This window comes from Labeo rohita, chromosome 20, assembly GCF_022985175.1.
Source record: "Labeo rohita strain BAU-BD-2019 chromosome 20, IGBB_LRoh.1.0, whole genome shotgun sequence".
NCBI lineage: Eukaryota > Metazoa > Chordata > Actinopteri > Cypriniformes > Cyprinidae > Labeo > Labeo rohita.
The window spans coordinates 6,148,402-6,166,828 of record NC_066888.1 but is presented as its reverse complement, the minus strand read 5'-3'; the positions used below and the strand labels follow the sequence as shown (position 1 = coordinate 6,166,828).

At 39.5% G+C, this 18,427-nt stretch overlaps 1 protein-coding gene across 2 annotated transcripts in view; it reads right to left on the bottom strand.

Moving 5' to 3' along the window:
• The window catches only part of rad51b (RAD51 paralog B), a 50,694-nt gene that overhangs the window by 857 nt on the left and 31,410 nt on the right, over positions 1 to 18,427 (bottom strand). Inside the window, exon 10 of one of the 2 annotated variants that reach the window (XM_051139446.1) lies at positions 1,499 to 1,598. The exons of the other annotated variant lie outside the window; for it this stretch is intronic. Coding sequence (XP_050995403.1) covers positions 1,499 to 1,598 — 100 coding nt within the window. The remainder of the gene's footprint in view (positions 1 to 1,498; positions 1,599 to 18,427) is intronic. 2 annotated transcript variants of the gene reach the window in all.

The following is an 18,427-nucleotide window of genomic DNA, read 5'->3' as shown; positions in this document are numbered from 1 at the left end:
GGGCTTAAGACATTAAAATGTCTACAAAGAATATCTGTGAAGAGAAAACACTTTTATTCTTTCAAAACACTTTTTTAAACAAAAAAAGTGCAAGTGAAAATTATTTTTTTAATTACTCTTACTGTTTTAAAACCTTTTATTGTTTAAATAAAAGCCACTGTGATGCAACTAACAAAAAACAACCTATTTTGAAATAAATAAATAAATAAATAATAATAAGAGAGAGAGAGAGAGAGAGAGAGAGAGAGAGAGAGAATTACACTACCAGTCAAAAGTTTTTGAACAGTAAGATTTTACATTTTTTTAAAGAAATCATTTTGCTCACCAAAGTACAGTAAAAACAGATACATTCTGAAATTTACTATTTAAAATAACTGTTTTCTATTTGAATATATTTTAAAATGTATTTTATTCCTATGATTTCAAAGCTGATTTTTTAGAATCATTACTCCAGTTACTTGATCCTTCAGAAATCATTCTAATATTCTGATTTTCTACTCAAAAACATATTATTATTATGATTATGATTATGATTATTATTATTATTATTATTATTATTAATACTACTACTACTACTAATAATAATAATAATAATAATTAAAAAAAAAATACTGACTCCAAGCTTTTGATTGGTGCAGTGTATAATTTTACAAAAGCTTTTTTAAAATTTAGATAAATGCTGATCTTTGGCTCTTTCTATTAATCAAAGAATGAACTGTTTTAAATATTAATAATAATAATAATAATAAAATTGAACAGCAAATCAGCATATTACAATGATTTCTGAAGGATCATGTGACACTGAAGATTGGACTAATGATGCTGAAAATTTAGATTTGATCACAGGAATAAATTACATGTTAAAATATATTTAAATAGAAAGCAGTTATTTTAAATGATTTTAATATTATTTCACAATATTACTGCTTTTGCTGTACTTTGAATCAAATAAATGCAGGTTTGGTGAGCAGAAGCGACTTCTTCAAAAACATTAAAAAACTTTTGGCTGGTAGTGTATTTTTAGTGTTGACCACTGTCTCCCTAGTTTACCTAATAAGTTAAGTGGCTTGTGTTTCTGGTAAACGTTACAAAATAAGACTCCAAAACAGACGTGACAAGAAAAATAGGGGTTGTTTTTTACTTTGGCACGGGCTGACATGATGAAGGTATTATATACATATATACAGTATACACACAGGCATCAATTTGAGTGAAAGTTTGTGGGAGGAAATAAAGCTTCCACAGAGCCTTTAGGTTGAACCCCCATTGCAATCTACTAGTACTTTAAGTCTCGGTAAGGAACCGAAGCAGTTAACCATCCAATATGAATTCCTATAAAACCCAAGCAAACATACTCCTAGTGAGCAGCTGAGGAAAATGAGTGCCAAATTTAATGCGGCCAGGTTTGTGGGGGAAGACAATGTAGAACATGGCTAAGTACACATCCAGCTATGTTTTGCTACTGTCATTCCTGTGGCCGTGATGCTTATTATGAAACCTCTTGATGCCCAAGCTCTGGTTTTTCATGAGAAAAACGTCTCCCGTGAGGCTGGGTGCTAGTCTTGTTTCGTTTTCAGTCCAAACCTCATGATGGGGCCCTGGAATAGAAAGCAAATACATGAACACCAAACTTCCAGTGAAGCCAACTAGCGGCGATAAAAATCTACATCGGGTGGAAGATTGTTACTCCCTACATTGCTTATTTGTATAAAGCTGTTGCATCAGCAACAATCCCTAGTTCTTGTGTCTTGTCGGCTTGGATGTCTTACGCTTTGCACATCACTATCAGTGTGAACGCCCTTAAGACTCAAGTGCACTGCACTGCGCTAAAGCTAGCGCAACCTTTGAGTGATATTAGCATCCCACACACTGCTAGCTTCCATGCTTGGAGTAATAACAGGCATGACTGATTTCTCCAGTTCCCCGTAACAATAACAACCAAATACATGACACATCAAAACAAGAGGTTTGCATTGGACGAATCTTGGTGATTTCACATGGCTGGTATTCCAATGTTCTAAGCGTGAACATGCTGCTTACAAACATAATTATTTACTTCATCTGGCCGTGTTTCCATTGCGTCATACTATGCCGCCAAGTCTGATCCCCTCCCTGTACTATGGCATCTATTCAATCTGGAGATAAGCAAACCCATAAACATACTTGAACAGAGTGTAGACGGATGTTGACTGGATCTCCTAACAAGCCTCTGTATCAGACGCAACACATTAGTTTCAAGAGGCAGCGCCCAGCTAATACCGTGAAGCGGAGCGGGAGTCGGGAAATGCTCTCCAGCAAGTAGGCCACTCATACTCATGTGCTCTGCATTTTCCATCTGACTGCCTCTGTACAGTACGGCCTCTGTAATCACACCAGCAGCTTGAGACAAACCGTAAATGTTTACATATGCCTTCAAGGGGGCCGCTCCAAATTCACTTCATATTCAGCCTTTCTCTCACCCTTTGTCACACTCAGACAAGCGCACACTGTGCCGTTAACAAGAATGGATGAGAGCTATTACGCTTTTTTTATTACTCCATAAAGCAGAACACATGGGGCAAGTCCTAGCAAGAGTGGCGAGACAGGAAATAGCGAATGGAAACCTGTAGCTCAGGAGGGGTGTACATGGCCTGACGCTCACTGTTTTTCATGTCACCCTTTTGGAAATGGCATATAAGAGCTTCGAGAACTTAGCGGTGGCATGAAGTAGTACAGATGTAAACTAAGTGATCCGCTTCGTGAGGCCCAAGTCGCTGAACCGGGACAAGCACAGAGCGAACAAGAGACGACTCCTCTCGAGGGCTCTCGCGTTGACCCCCGCAACTCTGCCTCTTTGATTTATGAAGCTCAGATGGAGTCTGGAGGGCTGGGAGGAGGAGATAAAAGGTTTCTTGAAATGAACACCTTAGTGAAACCTGCTGCTGTGTAAAGTAACACAGAAAGGGCCCCTTTACCTGGAGCACTGCGAACTTCTCATTAGATGGACACATCGGTAAGACGGTCTGAGAACCAGAGCTGCTGATGGAGCTGAAACCTGTCAGCCCCATCAGAGTGTGTTTTTGCATTTGAGTAGCAAGTCTTAGGAAACAGAAATGATTAGTAAACCCCCTTTGCTCGTTGGCCCGAGCTATTCTGGGTTTAGTCGAAACAAAACCCCCACAATAATCAAACCGAATTGCTAAATTACAGAGATGAGCAGTTCGAAAAACGTCTCACGATCATGGGAGCCTTTACCCGGCCGAACCACAGCAGCTAAAGGCATCCAGATCCAACGCTGATTGCTAATAATGAGTCAGTGCGGTACCGGCCAAGACACATGGTACAGCTCTGTAAAATCCCTCTACTCCTCACCCTGCTGGAAACATTGAGTCAGCCAAGGCCTTTTGTTTCAAGTTTATCTGTGTGAAAATAATGTGAGGCTTCAGCTTAGACACGCTGGGTAAAAAAATGGTACCCAGGCTTCAAATAAGTTGCTTAGTTTGTCTCGAAAACAGGCTGTAGGTCCAGGATCCTCTGCCATGCTTTCCTGACAGGATGAAGAGTTTCGTTGTTCCCTTGTTGTTCCTGCAGATCCCATTGAACTCGCAAATCCTCCATGTGGCCTGGCAAAGGGGCAGCTTAATAAGGGCCTCGTTTTGTCCTTTGTGAGCCAAGGCTGGGGACATCAGCAAAAAATGTTCTGATTCAGAAATGCTCCATTTCCTCTGCGGAGATTTGAGGACACTGCGGCTTTTCAGCGGAGCCAAAATATGAAGAATAGAAAGGGGGATTGCAGTTGTGTAATTGCCCTTACATAATCTTGATATAAATTTAATGAATTGGATGATAACCGCCATTGACAGTAAACACTATTGTTTGCAGGCTTGTTTTCCATTGGAGGTAGGGTCATGGCAGTTCACGGAGCTCAACTTAACCTCATTCTTTGTAGGCTAGGCCTCAGGGATCAGAAAGACGATTCCAACTGACAGAGCTCTGTCTGCATTTGTGTACTACACAGCCCAATTTACTTTCAGGAGTTTGGGTTTTGATACCCATGTATGCAATGCCCTCTGCTGAAAGCGGAACACTGAGTCCTGAGAGTATGGACATTTGCAGCTGTGACAGGGTGAGTCATTCTGTTTAGCACTTAAATAGAAGGGGGTTTCTGTTCAACAATGACACTGACACATAAGTACAGACAGAAATCTGCACATGTGCTTATGTGCACGCACGCGCATGAGCATTGGTAAACCAGCACCTGTGACACAAATGAATCGTAAAAGGAAACATGGTTAATGCAGAGGCTTTCATTTGGTGCTTCCATATTCACATGGATGCACGTGTGGCTGGAATACAGAGCAGCAGCTGCAGTCCGAGATGAGAGCAGATGACAGTTCCTAGAAGAAAACCCGCCAGTTCTTGCATGTCTTTTCAGCAATAGATCATTCAAGAAGAAACGGATTTCCAGATATTACCCAACACTTTGGTAAATCAGTAACCGAAAATGAGCCTCTCAGCAGAACTATTCTCTCAAAGTCTTTCTAATATGCGCTTGTAGCTAAAGCATGAAGTTTAAAGCAGCAAACAAGCTATGTTTTGGTGACAATTTGGTCAAGCTTTTGCAAACAGGTCAGTTCTAAGTTGGTCATCAATCATTATTCCACACAATACACATTATTCCATTTGAGAAACCCAAATAGCACATTGTAGATATGGTTCCCCAAAGCCTCAGCATGATATGGGACTGTGTGTGAGGTTTTAGGGCTTGGTGGGGCGAAGATTTCTTGTGCTGCTGCTTTCAGCAACTTATTTTCTATATAAATCACCAAGATTTTCTTCTAGAGAAAACAAGCAATTACACAACATGAACAAAATGAAACATGCAAGTCCAGAAATATGATCTTCCAAACAAAATAAAAGTAGGGGAAGGTATGGGAAAAACCCAGAATCCAAGAAAAGAGAGAAAGTAAAAGTGGAAGAGAGGAACACTGACTGACTGGCTGAGAGAGGAAAAGTAAAACTGGGATAGAGGAAAGCAAATGAGAGTTCGAAGGAGGCAAAGAAATGAAAAGTCGAGAGAAAGAGAAAGAGAAAGGGGAGAGGGGGAGAGAACAAAGCCATCTTTGTGTGAGGCGCTGAGAGAGTGGAGCAGAGCCAAGGCTTAGGGGGTGTTTCACAAGAGTACACTGACTGCATTCCTGCAATGTGATTATGGCCGCATTTAATTTATTCTCCTGCAGGAAACACACTTAACCCTTCACTGTCTGTCGGCTCTCATCAACTGGTCTTAAATCTGAAATCTTTTCCTTTATAATTATGCAGTAAGTGAATATTATGCAAGTAAAACCGCTTTGTTATGACCTAATGCAGCTTGCCAAAAGAACCAACTACAGACTCTGTAGTTCCTTGTGATTGCTTTACAGTCATTCATTGACTTTGCTTTGTGTTTTGCGGCGTCAGACAGCTCTAAATCCAGGCTAATTCGGCCTGAAGCGATTATGCCGGGGATTCCCAGCACTGGATATTCTTTACGTACACAAAGGCAGACCTGAGGACTTTATCTGAAACTAAAAGTATTTCTTGAGGAAATCTGTTAGAGCAACTCAAAACATGCCAAAGCATGTAACTTTAGGAAAGAACCTGATAAAATATAACTGGAGGACACAATATTTTTGGCTTGTCTGGTAAAACTTGAAGATTGTTAAGAATGTGCTTTTCTTTCTGGATTTTTCTGTTAAATGAAGGAAGCAAGAAAAATGTTATAAACAGGGTAATAAGCTAATAAGAAATATATATTTAGTGTATTTGAATTAAGATCATAGTAAATGTAAATTACCAAGATTATTCATTTTTACCAACAATTAAGTATGAATTAAAACGCTTTTTCACCCTGAGGCCAAATAGTTCTGAGCTTGATAAATAACACTACATGCACAGATTTCTTAGCATCGTTGACGTGTGTGGCGACTCAGAATTGGTCAAATACATTAAAGGGTTAGTTCACCCAAAAATTAAAATTAGCCCATTATTTACTCACCCTAGGTGTATATGACTTCCTTCTTTCAGATGAATGCAATTTGAGATGTATTAAAAATTGTCTCCTTTAAGCTTTATAATGCAGTGGGTGTGTATTTCTCCTCATCAGTCAAAAACAAGTCAATAAAGCGCATCCATCCATAATAAAAAGTGCCTCACATGGCTCCGGAGGTAAGAAAAATATTCATATTTAAAACATAATAATCACTTTAATCTAGCTTGCGCTCACTGTTGTACACGGAAGCAGCTCCGGGCGGATGACGAAGGATGTCGGCATTGTGCATGCACCTGTGAGTCTTGTGAAAACCAACGTCTGTTCCCAGGAGCAAAGGAAGCAAAGTTTCCTGACTTCAGAAAAGGAAAACCAGTCTCCTTCTCGCTTGTATCAAAATCCTCTGGCATTTTTCTTTAGAAATTTTTGTTTTGTACTTCTAATTCGTGACCATAGTTTTGTTTTGTACCTCTCCACTGCGTATCCACGCTTATCTATTCTCACCGGCGCATGTGCAACACGACGTCCTATGTCATCTGCCCGGAGCTGCTTCCATGTACAACAGTGAGCGCAAGCTAGAGAAAATGGATTATTATGTTTTAAATATGGATTTACCTCTGCCAAAAACGCATTGATTCGCTACAGGAGGCCTTTATTCACCCCCTGGAGGCGTGTGAGGCACTGTTCATTGGAATGGATGCACTATATTGGACTTGTTTTGGACTGATAAAGAGAAACACATGTTCATTGCATTATAAAGCTTGAAGGAGCCAGAACAATTTTTAATATTAATCTGATTGCATTCTTCTAAATGAAGGAAGTCATATACACCATGAGGGGATAATAATAATGCTCTAATTTTCATTTTTGGGTAAACTAACCCTTTAAAGAAACTATAACCATAACAATCCTTGAACAGTACAGAACGGCAACATTCAAAAACAACACAAACTTGTCACATTTTTCATTTATTTTTAGCATTTTTGCCTTTATTGTGATAGGACAGTGAGTAGACTATAGTAAGCGAAGTGGTACCCTTTTTCCACCAGCATGGACTGGGTGTTAGTTTAGAGCCAGTGCTATTGCCACGACACCAATGCATTGCGAGAGCATTTAGACAGCAAACGACTCTTTAAGCTTGAACTGCTCTCACGCTACTTCAATGCCACACGGTGACCGGTCCGCTCAGCACCGACACATCTCAAACAAGCTTAATATCTACAATGGCGGACATTGCATTGCTATTGATGTTCACGGCTTTGCGAACCAACATTGGCATCAAAACACAGCAAATTCAACGTGTTTAGCTGTGTGACGAGTCGGATGCCTCCCCCTTAATTATCATCATCACCCTGTCCCTTAATTGCCACTTTTGACCAGGTTCCCGACAGGAGTGGGTATGTGACAGAGAATAGCGCTGAATCAGCCAGGTCTGGTGGCATGTAAGGCACACCTGAACTGAATGGAGACTCGTCACCGCCGCTGTTAAAAGCTGAGCGTGCCTCTCCTCAGGAGGCCGGTCTTTTTCCTGTGCATGCACGCTGGTGTCCTCGTGGGTCCAGGAAGGGAGCGTAGAGGTATCCCGTGCCACCAGAGACAGAAGCTGCCGGACCCGAGGTCCGGACAAGAACTGTATCCATTATGCGGCCAGGATGCCGGGCCATGTATCTCCTCGAAGCGCCATGGACCAAGGAGGACAAAGCCGCTAGAAGCAGCATTCATCCCTCGCACCTCAAACCCAAGAGGGGGCGTGTGTAGCCACCGTACTCCATCCCTTACCTGGGTCTTTCCTTCTCAAACACTGACCTTTTCTTCATGATATCCCCAGCATGATGAGGACACCAGATCCCGTTTATTTTGGATACTTTTTACCCTTTGGACACTTTTTTTTTTACCATTTTATGCTGATTTTATGTTTAATTAAAACCCTTCAAGGCCACACCCACTGTGTCTGACTCCTCCCATGACAAGCTGATATTTCAAAAATGGTGGTCCAAAGATTCTTGTTGGTCATGGTACCCCACCCTACCCCGAGACCCTGACGCAAGCAGTTCTTCCTTCTAGACCAACAATGTTTTGGTGCTACCTACGAACCACTTTTCCTGGTTCAGAGCTGGTACTTTTGGTATCGAAAGACAAAGAGCTGATTTGAAACTAGGCTCTGGGTCCAAACCAGCCCACAAACTGCCTTGGTGGAAAAGGGGCATGGGGGAGAGAGAGGGGGATGGGATTGGGAAAGATCCGCAAGCCGGGACTTGAACATGGGATGCTTAAAGCACAACAGCACTATATATATCAACTCTTTGGCGTCCGTTTTTAACGTCTGCATTTCTGCAGACACTTGCAAGAGTGTCTCAGGCAAAGCTGTGCATTAGCTTGATTTGTTGAGCCAAGCTTGATGGTCATGGCTGCTGACCTCTTTGGTTAGATCTGTTTCCTAAGTCCTGGAAGACCACACACAGATCTGTCAGCTAGAGACGACAACCCCTATTTTGACGGGCCCACCCTAGCTCCCTCTGTCATTCTGTGTGTTTACACCTAACACAAAGAGAGGGAAAATGGGATAATGAAGAGAGAGCAGCACATCATTGGGGTTGACCACTCCCTGAAGCCACAAATATTGTAGCCAACTCATTCTCGAGCCACCTCTTCATATAATCTTGTATGCCCCACTCTTCAACAACTGCAGTGATCTCTACCCAGTTGCGGGGAATGAAAAAAAGAAAGAGAGGTAGTGTGGAGGGGCAAAACCATTGCTGGACTAAATAAAATCCCCTCTCCAAAGGATCAAAGCTAAACTTGGCAATTTAATTCCAAGAGGATATTGCCGTTCCCAAAGGTTTCCCTTTGCCTCCAGCCATCTAGGCCTGTTACCCCTCTCATTAAAGGCAGAGTCTTAAGCTGTAGTGTAGCAACAGGAGCAGTATTATTCAAGACCTGCTTTTCCCTACCCATTACGGAAAGAAAGTTCTGTCAGTTCAACCGCAATCCAATGAGGTTGGAGCAACACTACTGTCATTTAGAAGTATTACATAATAGTTTTCCAACAGAACCTAACAGAGCATAGGTGGGGCTAAGGACAATTATAAAGTCTCATTGTTTTAGCTGTGCCAGGACAGCTGAAGTTCAGCTTCTTAGGAAACATAACTTGTTTCAGCGAAACCAAGTACAGATGTGACATTGAAGACTGGAGCAATGGCTGCTAAAAATCCAGCTTTGCCATCAAAATAATAAACTGAACTTTATTATATATAAATGCAGCATTGGTAAGCATATGGTTGAGCATATCACAATCAGATTACCATTAAGTAAGCATTAATAAAACTGTTATAGCTATGTCATATTTGGCTAATCCAAAAAAAAAAATAGCATTTTTTTATTTAGACACAACAGTGTCTAAATTAATAATAACATTAATAAACTTTATTACAATTTTAAATAATTATTTAAATTCATATCAGCTACAGTAAACCACTTCTGTTGAACAAAGCTTAAAAAAAACAATCTTTGCTCTGAGCAATAGGCCAAGAGAAACAATTATACAATGAAAAGCACTGTTTAGATGTTTCAAATCAGCTATTTGCTAAGAGTTCACCAAGAGTGCAATATTTAAAGAGCAAAGGGCCATGAATCTGCTACAGAAAGGGTATAATTCTTGTTTGCAGAATGAGAGTTGAGAGATGAACATAAAACTAAGTGAACTCTACTGTATATTAGGAGGCAATCAAAAACTGAAAGACACTAAACTTTGGACAAAATTATGAGGATATGTGTTAAGTGTGGGAAACAGAATGAGAGAGAGAGAGAAAGAGATGTATAAAGCTAAAAGGGAGAAATAGACAGCTAATCCCTACAAGCAGCTGTTGTGTCCTGACCTACACCAGAAGCTGCCGTCTGTGACCTCACTAACACTGGTGTAAAGGTTAATCATTAAAGTGCATATACACCAACACTCATCTCTTAGGTACAGAGAGGTGTATGACTAACCCAATGACAACCCCAGGTTATCTCAGAGTCACACTGCAAACCTATGCTGAATCACACTTTGAGGATCGAGTTTCATTTTCTGAATAGAATTCAAGTACTACTTTAAAGGGGTCCTATTATGCTCTCGATTTTGTTTTGGGGGTGTACTAGAACATTTAAATTTAAATTATTCCGATACATTTCTCCCAGCCTAGCACAAATGACTCGATTAGTTCCGGGTTCCGCCTTCCGAAAAATGAAATTTGTTGTGATTGGTTAGCTGTCCCACTGCGTTGCGATTGGCGAACAGCTTAGACAGTGTTTCAGTACTGCCACGCCCCTTGTCAAAGAAGCAAGTTCCGTGTACAACTGTTAGCGCAAGCTAGATTAAAGCGATTCTTACATTTGAAATATGGATATTTTTCGTATAAAAATGATCGATTCGATACAGGAGGCCTTTATTAACCCCCCAGAGCTGTGTGAGGCAAATTTTAATATAACTACGATTGCATTTGTCTGAAAGAAGGAAGTCATATACACCTAGGATGCATGGAGGGTGAGTAAATAATACTCCACAGTAGTGTTGGGTCCTATCATCAGCCTGCGAGATCGCCAATACATGATATTATCGTGCTAATGTATTTAATTATTTACATACTTAGTTTCATTGCCCGAAACCAGCTCCAGCATAAGGCTAAAAGCAGCCTAGCATTATCAAAGAATATAATCACTGATTAGCCTAGCCTATTCTACTGCAAATTTATGCATTAAAAAAAAAAAAAGACTCATGTTATGAGTGAAGCTAATGTTATCTACACTGTATGATGAATAAATCTCTTACCACACACTGCACACGTCTGCGGCGTGTTATGGCTCAGACGCGGCAACCGGAACAGACCGCGGCTTCGGCATATGTTTCGACCCCCTGTACTGCACACGTCTGCGGTGCGCTACTGCTCTGAATCAATGCTTGTGTTTATACCCGCCGCGCTGTGGTTCGTTGAAGCGCTGTAGATATTTTTTTTATGCCCAAAGATACACACCACACACTGACTAAAGTTCAAAATGTGAAAAAGCATAATAGGACCCCTTTAAATACTAAACCTCAAGGACCCACTTCTTGGTTCTCAACTTAAACCTGACCCTCTTCTGGTCCTAGTCTTAAATCAGACTCGAATGAGCTGGTCTTGATAAAAACATTACCAGACATCATTAATTTCCAGTAACCAAAACACTCAGTTCCTAAAAGAACCTACCCCAGTGCACTTTACTGCTTCCTAGTCTTTATGTCACCAAGACCATTTCCAAAAGATGTTGAAGAATGTCCAGGGCACTTCAAATACTTTGTCTACTACAATAATGGAAAATGTGAGAATTTTGGATTAAGTCTTTTATTCCTCACCACTCACAGCAATACTAAAGATGATATGGAGTAGATGATTCATCAGCTAGTAGAGTTTTCAGCAGCTAGAGCACAGCAGCAGCCGTCACAACAGGTGACTCATTGGCAGTAATCAGTTATATATATATAATAACCGGGTGCTAGTTCAGAGCTAGTGCTATTGCTGGTTCTGAGTTGGTTCGGCTGGCGAGCCTTCTAAGAACCAGTTTGCCTTTCCACGGGCTAGAGAACCACCACAGAGCCAGGTCTTACGTCACTGAATATGTCTCATCTTTCCCAGCAATGCTAGCGTGGCAGTGCCAAACACAGATAAGGCTAGTTCGAGATACATTGGTGCAGCCAAGAGACACTTCACCCATTGTGCCTGCACATGAGCAGACATGCAGTTCCAGTAGACCAATGGTGGCCAATCCTGCTCCTGGAGAGTTTACCTGCAGAGTTGAACTCCATGAGAGCGACTGGAGAGCAGGCGACTCTTTATATTTTTGAATTGCTCTCGCTGTACTTTGACGTTATTCATAAACCGATTGAAGTATTACATCAAAATGTTGGAGAACAGGCGACTTTTCCTGGTTCAGAGCTGGTGCTTCGGGTGTCAAAAGATCCACAACAAAGAACTGATCTGAAACTAGGCTCTGAACCAGCACTCAAACTGCCATGGTGGAAAAAGGGTATGAGTGTTTGATATCCTTACTCTTGCCCAACCAGGCCCAATCAAGTAGGATAACATCATAGTTGGAAAGCTTGGTGATTTTCAGCGACTGGTTCAGTGTAAGGAGCTCTTGTGTAACACTCATTCATTCTTGCAATCTTCTCCACCTTCTGCACTTCACTCATTGTGTCTGCACATGAGCAGACATGCAGTTCCTGTAGACCAGGGGTGGCCAATCCTACTCCTGGAGAGTTTAGCTGCAGAGTTCAGCTCCAACCTGCCCCAACACACCAGCTTGAATGGTTCTAGTAATTTGGAAGACCTTGATGATCTGATTCAGGGTTTAATTAGGATTGCAGTGGAACTCTGAAGGATAGTGCCCCACCAAGAACAAGATTGGACACCCCAGCAAGAGACTTACTTAAATGCTCAGGAAAAGAGGAAAGCCAATGCTAAGGAAACCTGCTCCTGATTAAAGGAGCTGATATAGGATTCCATTTGAGTAGAGGTTTCTTGGTTGTTCATTTACAAATGAACAGGAAAATAACCTTCGAGACAAAGGCCAAGTTCACACTACGAGCCTTAGTGCTCAACTCCGAATCAGATTTCCAGTGTGAACAGATTTTAGTTCTGAACTGACCTGCATGTCCAAAAAACAATATGAACAGGGTTGCCACATTTTTCACAACAAAATCCACCCAATTGCTTCTCAAAACTAGTCCAAAACTAGCCCAATCATGTTTTGCTTGTATATATTGTCACGGTAAAACTTAGAAGTTCTGATCACTGTACTTCCATTGACTACCTTTCGCAACTGTCTTGATATCTTTGGGAATGTCAAATCTTTAATTTTATGCAGAATCATGACAAATGTTGATCCAGAGCAGGAGTTCTCAACTCTGGCCTGCAAGCCAGACCTCCAACCTTGATTTCAAACTCACCTGCCTGTAACTTTCTTGTGATTCTAAAGACCTTGATTAACTTGTTCAGATGTGTTTGATTAGAATTGGAGCTGAACCCTGCAGGAAAATGGATCTTTCGTGCCAGAGTTGAGAACCCTTGATCTAGAGTGACGTAAAAGTTGCATGAATTCCGAAATGACTGTTCACACTGCAGTCGTACTGCAAAACAGATTTACTACCCCATATGGAAGTGGCACAAACTGGAATTGAAAAGATCAGATTCCATGTGGTTTGTGCTGTTCACAGTGTCATGGGAAAAGCAGATCTGACTCACATGTGAGCAAAAAAAATCAGATTTTGGCTACATACGCCTGCAGTGTGAACGTAGCCAAAGAGTAGTTGATGGTCCATGAAAAAGTCCATGGAAGCCATTTCCTCGTGGTATAAATGTATAAATGTTCTGGTGGTGCTGCCCAATATCAATAAGCGATTTAAAGACAATCCACATGAGTTTAGAAGGGTTGCCAGTGTCAATCTCTGTGGTGGAGGATTGTCACATGATACTCAGTACTGGTGCCACAATGAAAAGCTACATTCATATCCATCTCATGGACTGACTGGGTTATGCCACTAGTCATGAACATACAGGAAACCTAGCACGCCTCAATTAGATCTGCACTAGAGTCACTTCCAAAGTTTCAGACATTCAGTCTCTAGCTGAAGCAAATTTACCTTTGCCAAGAATTCAGGTGTGACAAGTTCAATCATTTCAATTCAATAAGAATGAGACCAAGCTGAACTTCAAGAAAAGAACATTCATCAAGTTGTAAAGAATATTGTACCCAAATATTCAAATGACTAGTAAAGAAATACATTTTTTTCAACTTTCCCGGCAAGACATGAGTGGAACACCACAATACATCCTCTTTGCCAAATGGCAGATTTACCAGAGAACTATTACAGCACTAAACCAATACTCCAGTCATTCTGTAAAAACTTGGCCTTGGGCCTTGGCTGGAAGCAAACAAACTTTGATTCAAATTTATTGGATTTCTATGTAGATTTCTTTTCACGCACATGCTTAGTTCTTTGGAACCATTAATAAAAAGCAAAACACAATAAACCTCAAGTAACAAAGGAGGAAGCGAAAGGAAAAAAAAAAAAAAAAAATCAAGAAGTCCTATTACCGAAAATATGAAATGTTTTACAATAGAATCCCTCAGTCTGGATAACAATTCAGATATTCATACAGAGGAAATGGTAATAAAACACCTCATTTTGTTTGAATAATGACTCATAGATGATAGGAATCTGACTCTTGAAAAAGCATTTTATCAAGAAAAATAAATTAGGTTTAAAGCAAAAAGACACTCATGTATCTTTCTCGGCCCACTGACTTACACGTCGACCTAAGTCGCTCTTAAGGGTAGACCCTTGACTAGTCAGGCTTTCTTAAATCATTAGACCATAAAGCTTATGAGTTTGTTTCCAAAGTGGCAATTTGCAAATCTCAGGCGATTAGCAGCTCATCTGTAACCATTATGAAAAGACTTGTTTGTGATTAGTTGATAAGACATATAAGGAATTTGTTTGTTCTTACCTTTTGTTCTTTTAAGAATATGATTTGTATAAAGTACAAAACACTGTATTACTATCAGTATTATGACCTAGATTATTCACAATGATACATTTGCACACACCTTTAATAATACATTGATACGGGTGTTGTGAGAATCCTTAGAGCTCATTATCTGCTGAGTTATTAAATGAATGCTCCTGATATTTATTTAGGCGTGAAGCTCTAAGCTCAGTTAAATGAATCAGCATGTGCTGAATAAGACTGAGAGGCATATTCGTGATTAATGTCAGCATGCTTCTATCATCTGGCGCTGCGGCGTTTACTGTAACGTTTGAAAGCAGGTTTGAGTCACTTCTCGCTCATGGTGAGATGAAAAGGCCGACCATATGGAGACAGACAGACAGATAGACAGGCAGACACAAACACACACAGTGCCGTCCAGCTCTTCTATTCTGCAGCGACAGCATGTTCCATATGTGCTCCATGGTGAGTCCCAGCAGGCTGTTAAACAATCCTGTATCCATAAGTGAAATCCCAGACATCTTGGGTAATATCTCTTTTGTTCCTTTCTTTCCTCACCATTCTGCCTTGTATTTGGACTGCACAGTTCAACAATCTAATTTATCAATCATTTATCCTAATATTGCAGCTAAGTGCATGCCATATTCTTTACTTTACTCAAAAAGCTGAGACGTATTTCTCTATTTATTAATATTTCAGTTACGGTCTTGAATAAAAACTAAACTAGTCACACTGCACAAAAGCACTAATGACTTATAAGTCGCTAATTTACACATCTGGAATGAACCCAAACTATTCAAAATTAGCATAAATGCTCTCATTTTGGATCTAAAATTTATTTTATGCTACCATGAACATGAGGCAAAACATTAAACAATAAAGGAAAAAAATACACTACCCTTGGGGTCAGAAATATTTTTAACACTTTTAATGCATTATTCTAATATGTGGGAATAAATGTTAAAAATGTTGATTTATTTGAATGTATATGTATGTACTCTACCAGTCAAAAGTCTTTGGACAGATTTGGTAAGATTTTTAATATTTTTTTAAAGAAGTCTCTTCTGCTCACCAAGCCTGCATTTATTTGATCCAAAGTACAGCAAAAACTGTAAAATTGTGAAATATTTCTACTATTTAAAAGAATTGTTTTATTTTTTAATATATTTTAAAATGTAATTTATTCATGTGTAATTTATTCATATTTTAAAATGTAATTACTCCAGTCACATGGTCCTTCAGAAATCATTCTAATATTCTGATTATTAGTAATATTCGGACATTATTAGTATTATGTTAAAAACAGCTACGTAGTTTTTTTTTTCTTCTTCAGGATAAAGTTCAGAAGGACAGCATTTATCCATTTATCTTAAATAGAAACATTACTTTACTTTTGTAAATATTGTAACATTTGTATCATCACTTTTGATCAAAAGTATTCATTTCTAAAATTGCTAAAAAAAAAAATATATATATATATATACACACACACACACACAGATTCCTGAAAACTGTACTGTTTCAAATATTGATAATAATAATAATAATAATAATAATAATAATAAAAATGTTTCTTGAACAACAAATCAGCATATTAGAATGATTTCTGAAGGATCATGTGACACTCAAGACTGGAATATTGATGCAAAAAAAATCTAGCTTTGATCACAGGAATAAATTACATTTTAATATATATTTAAGTAGAAAGCAGTTATTTTAAATAGTAAAAATATTTTAAAATGTTTGTTTTTGCTGTATTTTGGATCAAATAAATGCAGGCTTGGTCAGCAGAAAAGACTTCTTTGAAAAAAATAATTTTCATTGTAGCACAGAATAAAGTTCAGAAGAACAGCATTTATCTGAAATAGAAACATTATTTTAGTTTTTACTTTTGTAATATTTTTAATGTCTTTATCATCACTTTTGATCATTTTTAAAGCATCCTTGCTAAATAAAAGTATTAATTTCTAAATATGCTAATATATATATTTAAAAGCTTGGAGTAAATATGTGTGTATATATATATATATATATATATATATATACACACAGTGGGTACGGAAAGTATTCAGACCCCCTTAAATTTTTCACTCTTTGTTATATTGCAGCCATTTGCTAAAATCATTTAAGTTCATTTTTTTCCTCATTAATGCACACACAGCACCCCATATTGACAGAAAAACACAGAATTGTTGACATTTTTGCAGATTTATTAAAAAAGAAAAACTGAAATATCACATGGTTACAAGTATTCATTAGTTAGAAGTATTCGTGACATTTCTTCTGATCATCTTTGAGATGGTTCTACACCTTCATTTGAGTCCAGCTGTGTTTGATTATACTGATTGGACTTGATTAGGAAAGCCACACACCTGTCTATATAAAGACCTTACAGCTCACAGTGCATGTCAGAGCAAATGAGAATCATGAGGTCAAAGGAACTGCCTGAAGAGCTCAGAGACAGAATTGTGGCAAGGCACAGATCTGGCCAAGGTTACAAAAAAATTTCTGCTGCACTTAAGGTTCCTAAGAGCACAGTGGCCTCCATAATCCTTAAATGGAAGACGTTTGGGACGACCAGAACCCTTCCTAGAGCTGGCCGTCCGGCCAAACTGAGCTATCAGGGGGAAAAGAGCCTTGGTGAGAGAGATAAAGGAGAACCCAAAGATCACTGTGGCTGAGCTCCAGAGATGCAGTCGGGAGATGGGAGAAAGTTGTAGAAAGTCAACCATCACTGCAGCCCTCCACCAGTCGGGGCTTTATGGCAGAGTGGCCCGACGGAAGCCTCTCCTCAGTGCAAGACGCATGAAAGCCCGCATGGAGTTTGCTAAAAAACACCTGAAGGACTCCAAGATGGTGAGAAATAAGACTCTGTGGTCTGATGAGACCAAGATAGAACTTTTTGGCCTTAATTCTAAGCGGTATGTGTGGAGAAAACCAGGCACTGCTCATCACCTGTCCAATACAGTCCCAACAGTGAAGCATGGTGGTGGCAGCATCATGCTGTGGGGGTGTTTTTCAGCTGCAGGGACAGGACGACTGGTTGCAATCGAGGGAAAGATGAATGCGGCCAAGTACAGGGATATCCTGGACGAAAACCTTCTCCAGAGTGCTCAGGACCGCAGACTGGGCCAAAGGTTTACCTTCCAACGAGACAATGGCCCTAAGCACACAGCTAAAATAACGAAGGAGTGGCTTCACAACAACTCTGTGACAGTTCTTGAATGGCCCAGCCAGAGCCCTGACTTAAACCCAATTGAGCATCTCTGGAGAGACCTAAAAATGGCTGTCCACCAACGTTTACCATCCAACCTGACAGAACTGGAGAGGATCTGCAAGGAGGAATGGCAGAGGATCCCCAAATCCAGGTGTGAAAAACCTGTTGCATCTTTCCCAAAAAGACTCATGGCTGTATTAGATCAAAAGGGTGCTTCTACTAAATACTGAGCAAAGGGTCTGAATACTCAGGACCATGTGATATTTCAGTTTTTCTTTTTTAATAAATCTGCAAAAATGTCAACAATTCTGTGTTTTTCCGTCAATATGGGGTGCTGTGTGTACACTAATGAGGAAAAATAAAATTAACTTAAATGATTTTAGCAAATGGCTGCAATATAACAAAGAGTGAAAAATTTAAGGGGGTCTGAATACCTTCCGTACCCACTGTATATATATATATATATATATATATATATATATATATATATATATATGTATATATATTTACGCCAAGCTTTTAAATGGTATAGTGTATAATGTTACAAAAGCTTTTTATTTCAGATAAATGCTGATCTTTGGATTATTCTATTCATCAAAGATTCCTGAAAAAAAAAATGTACTCAACTGTTTCAAATAATGATAATAATAATAATTTAAAAAATGTTTCATAAACAGCAAA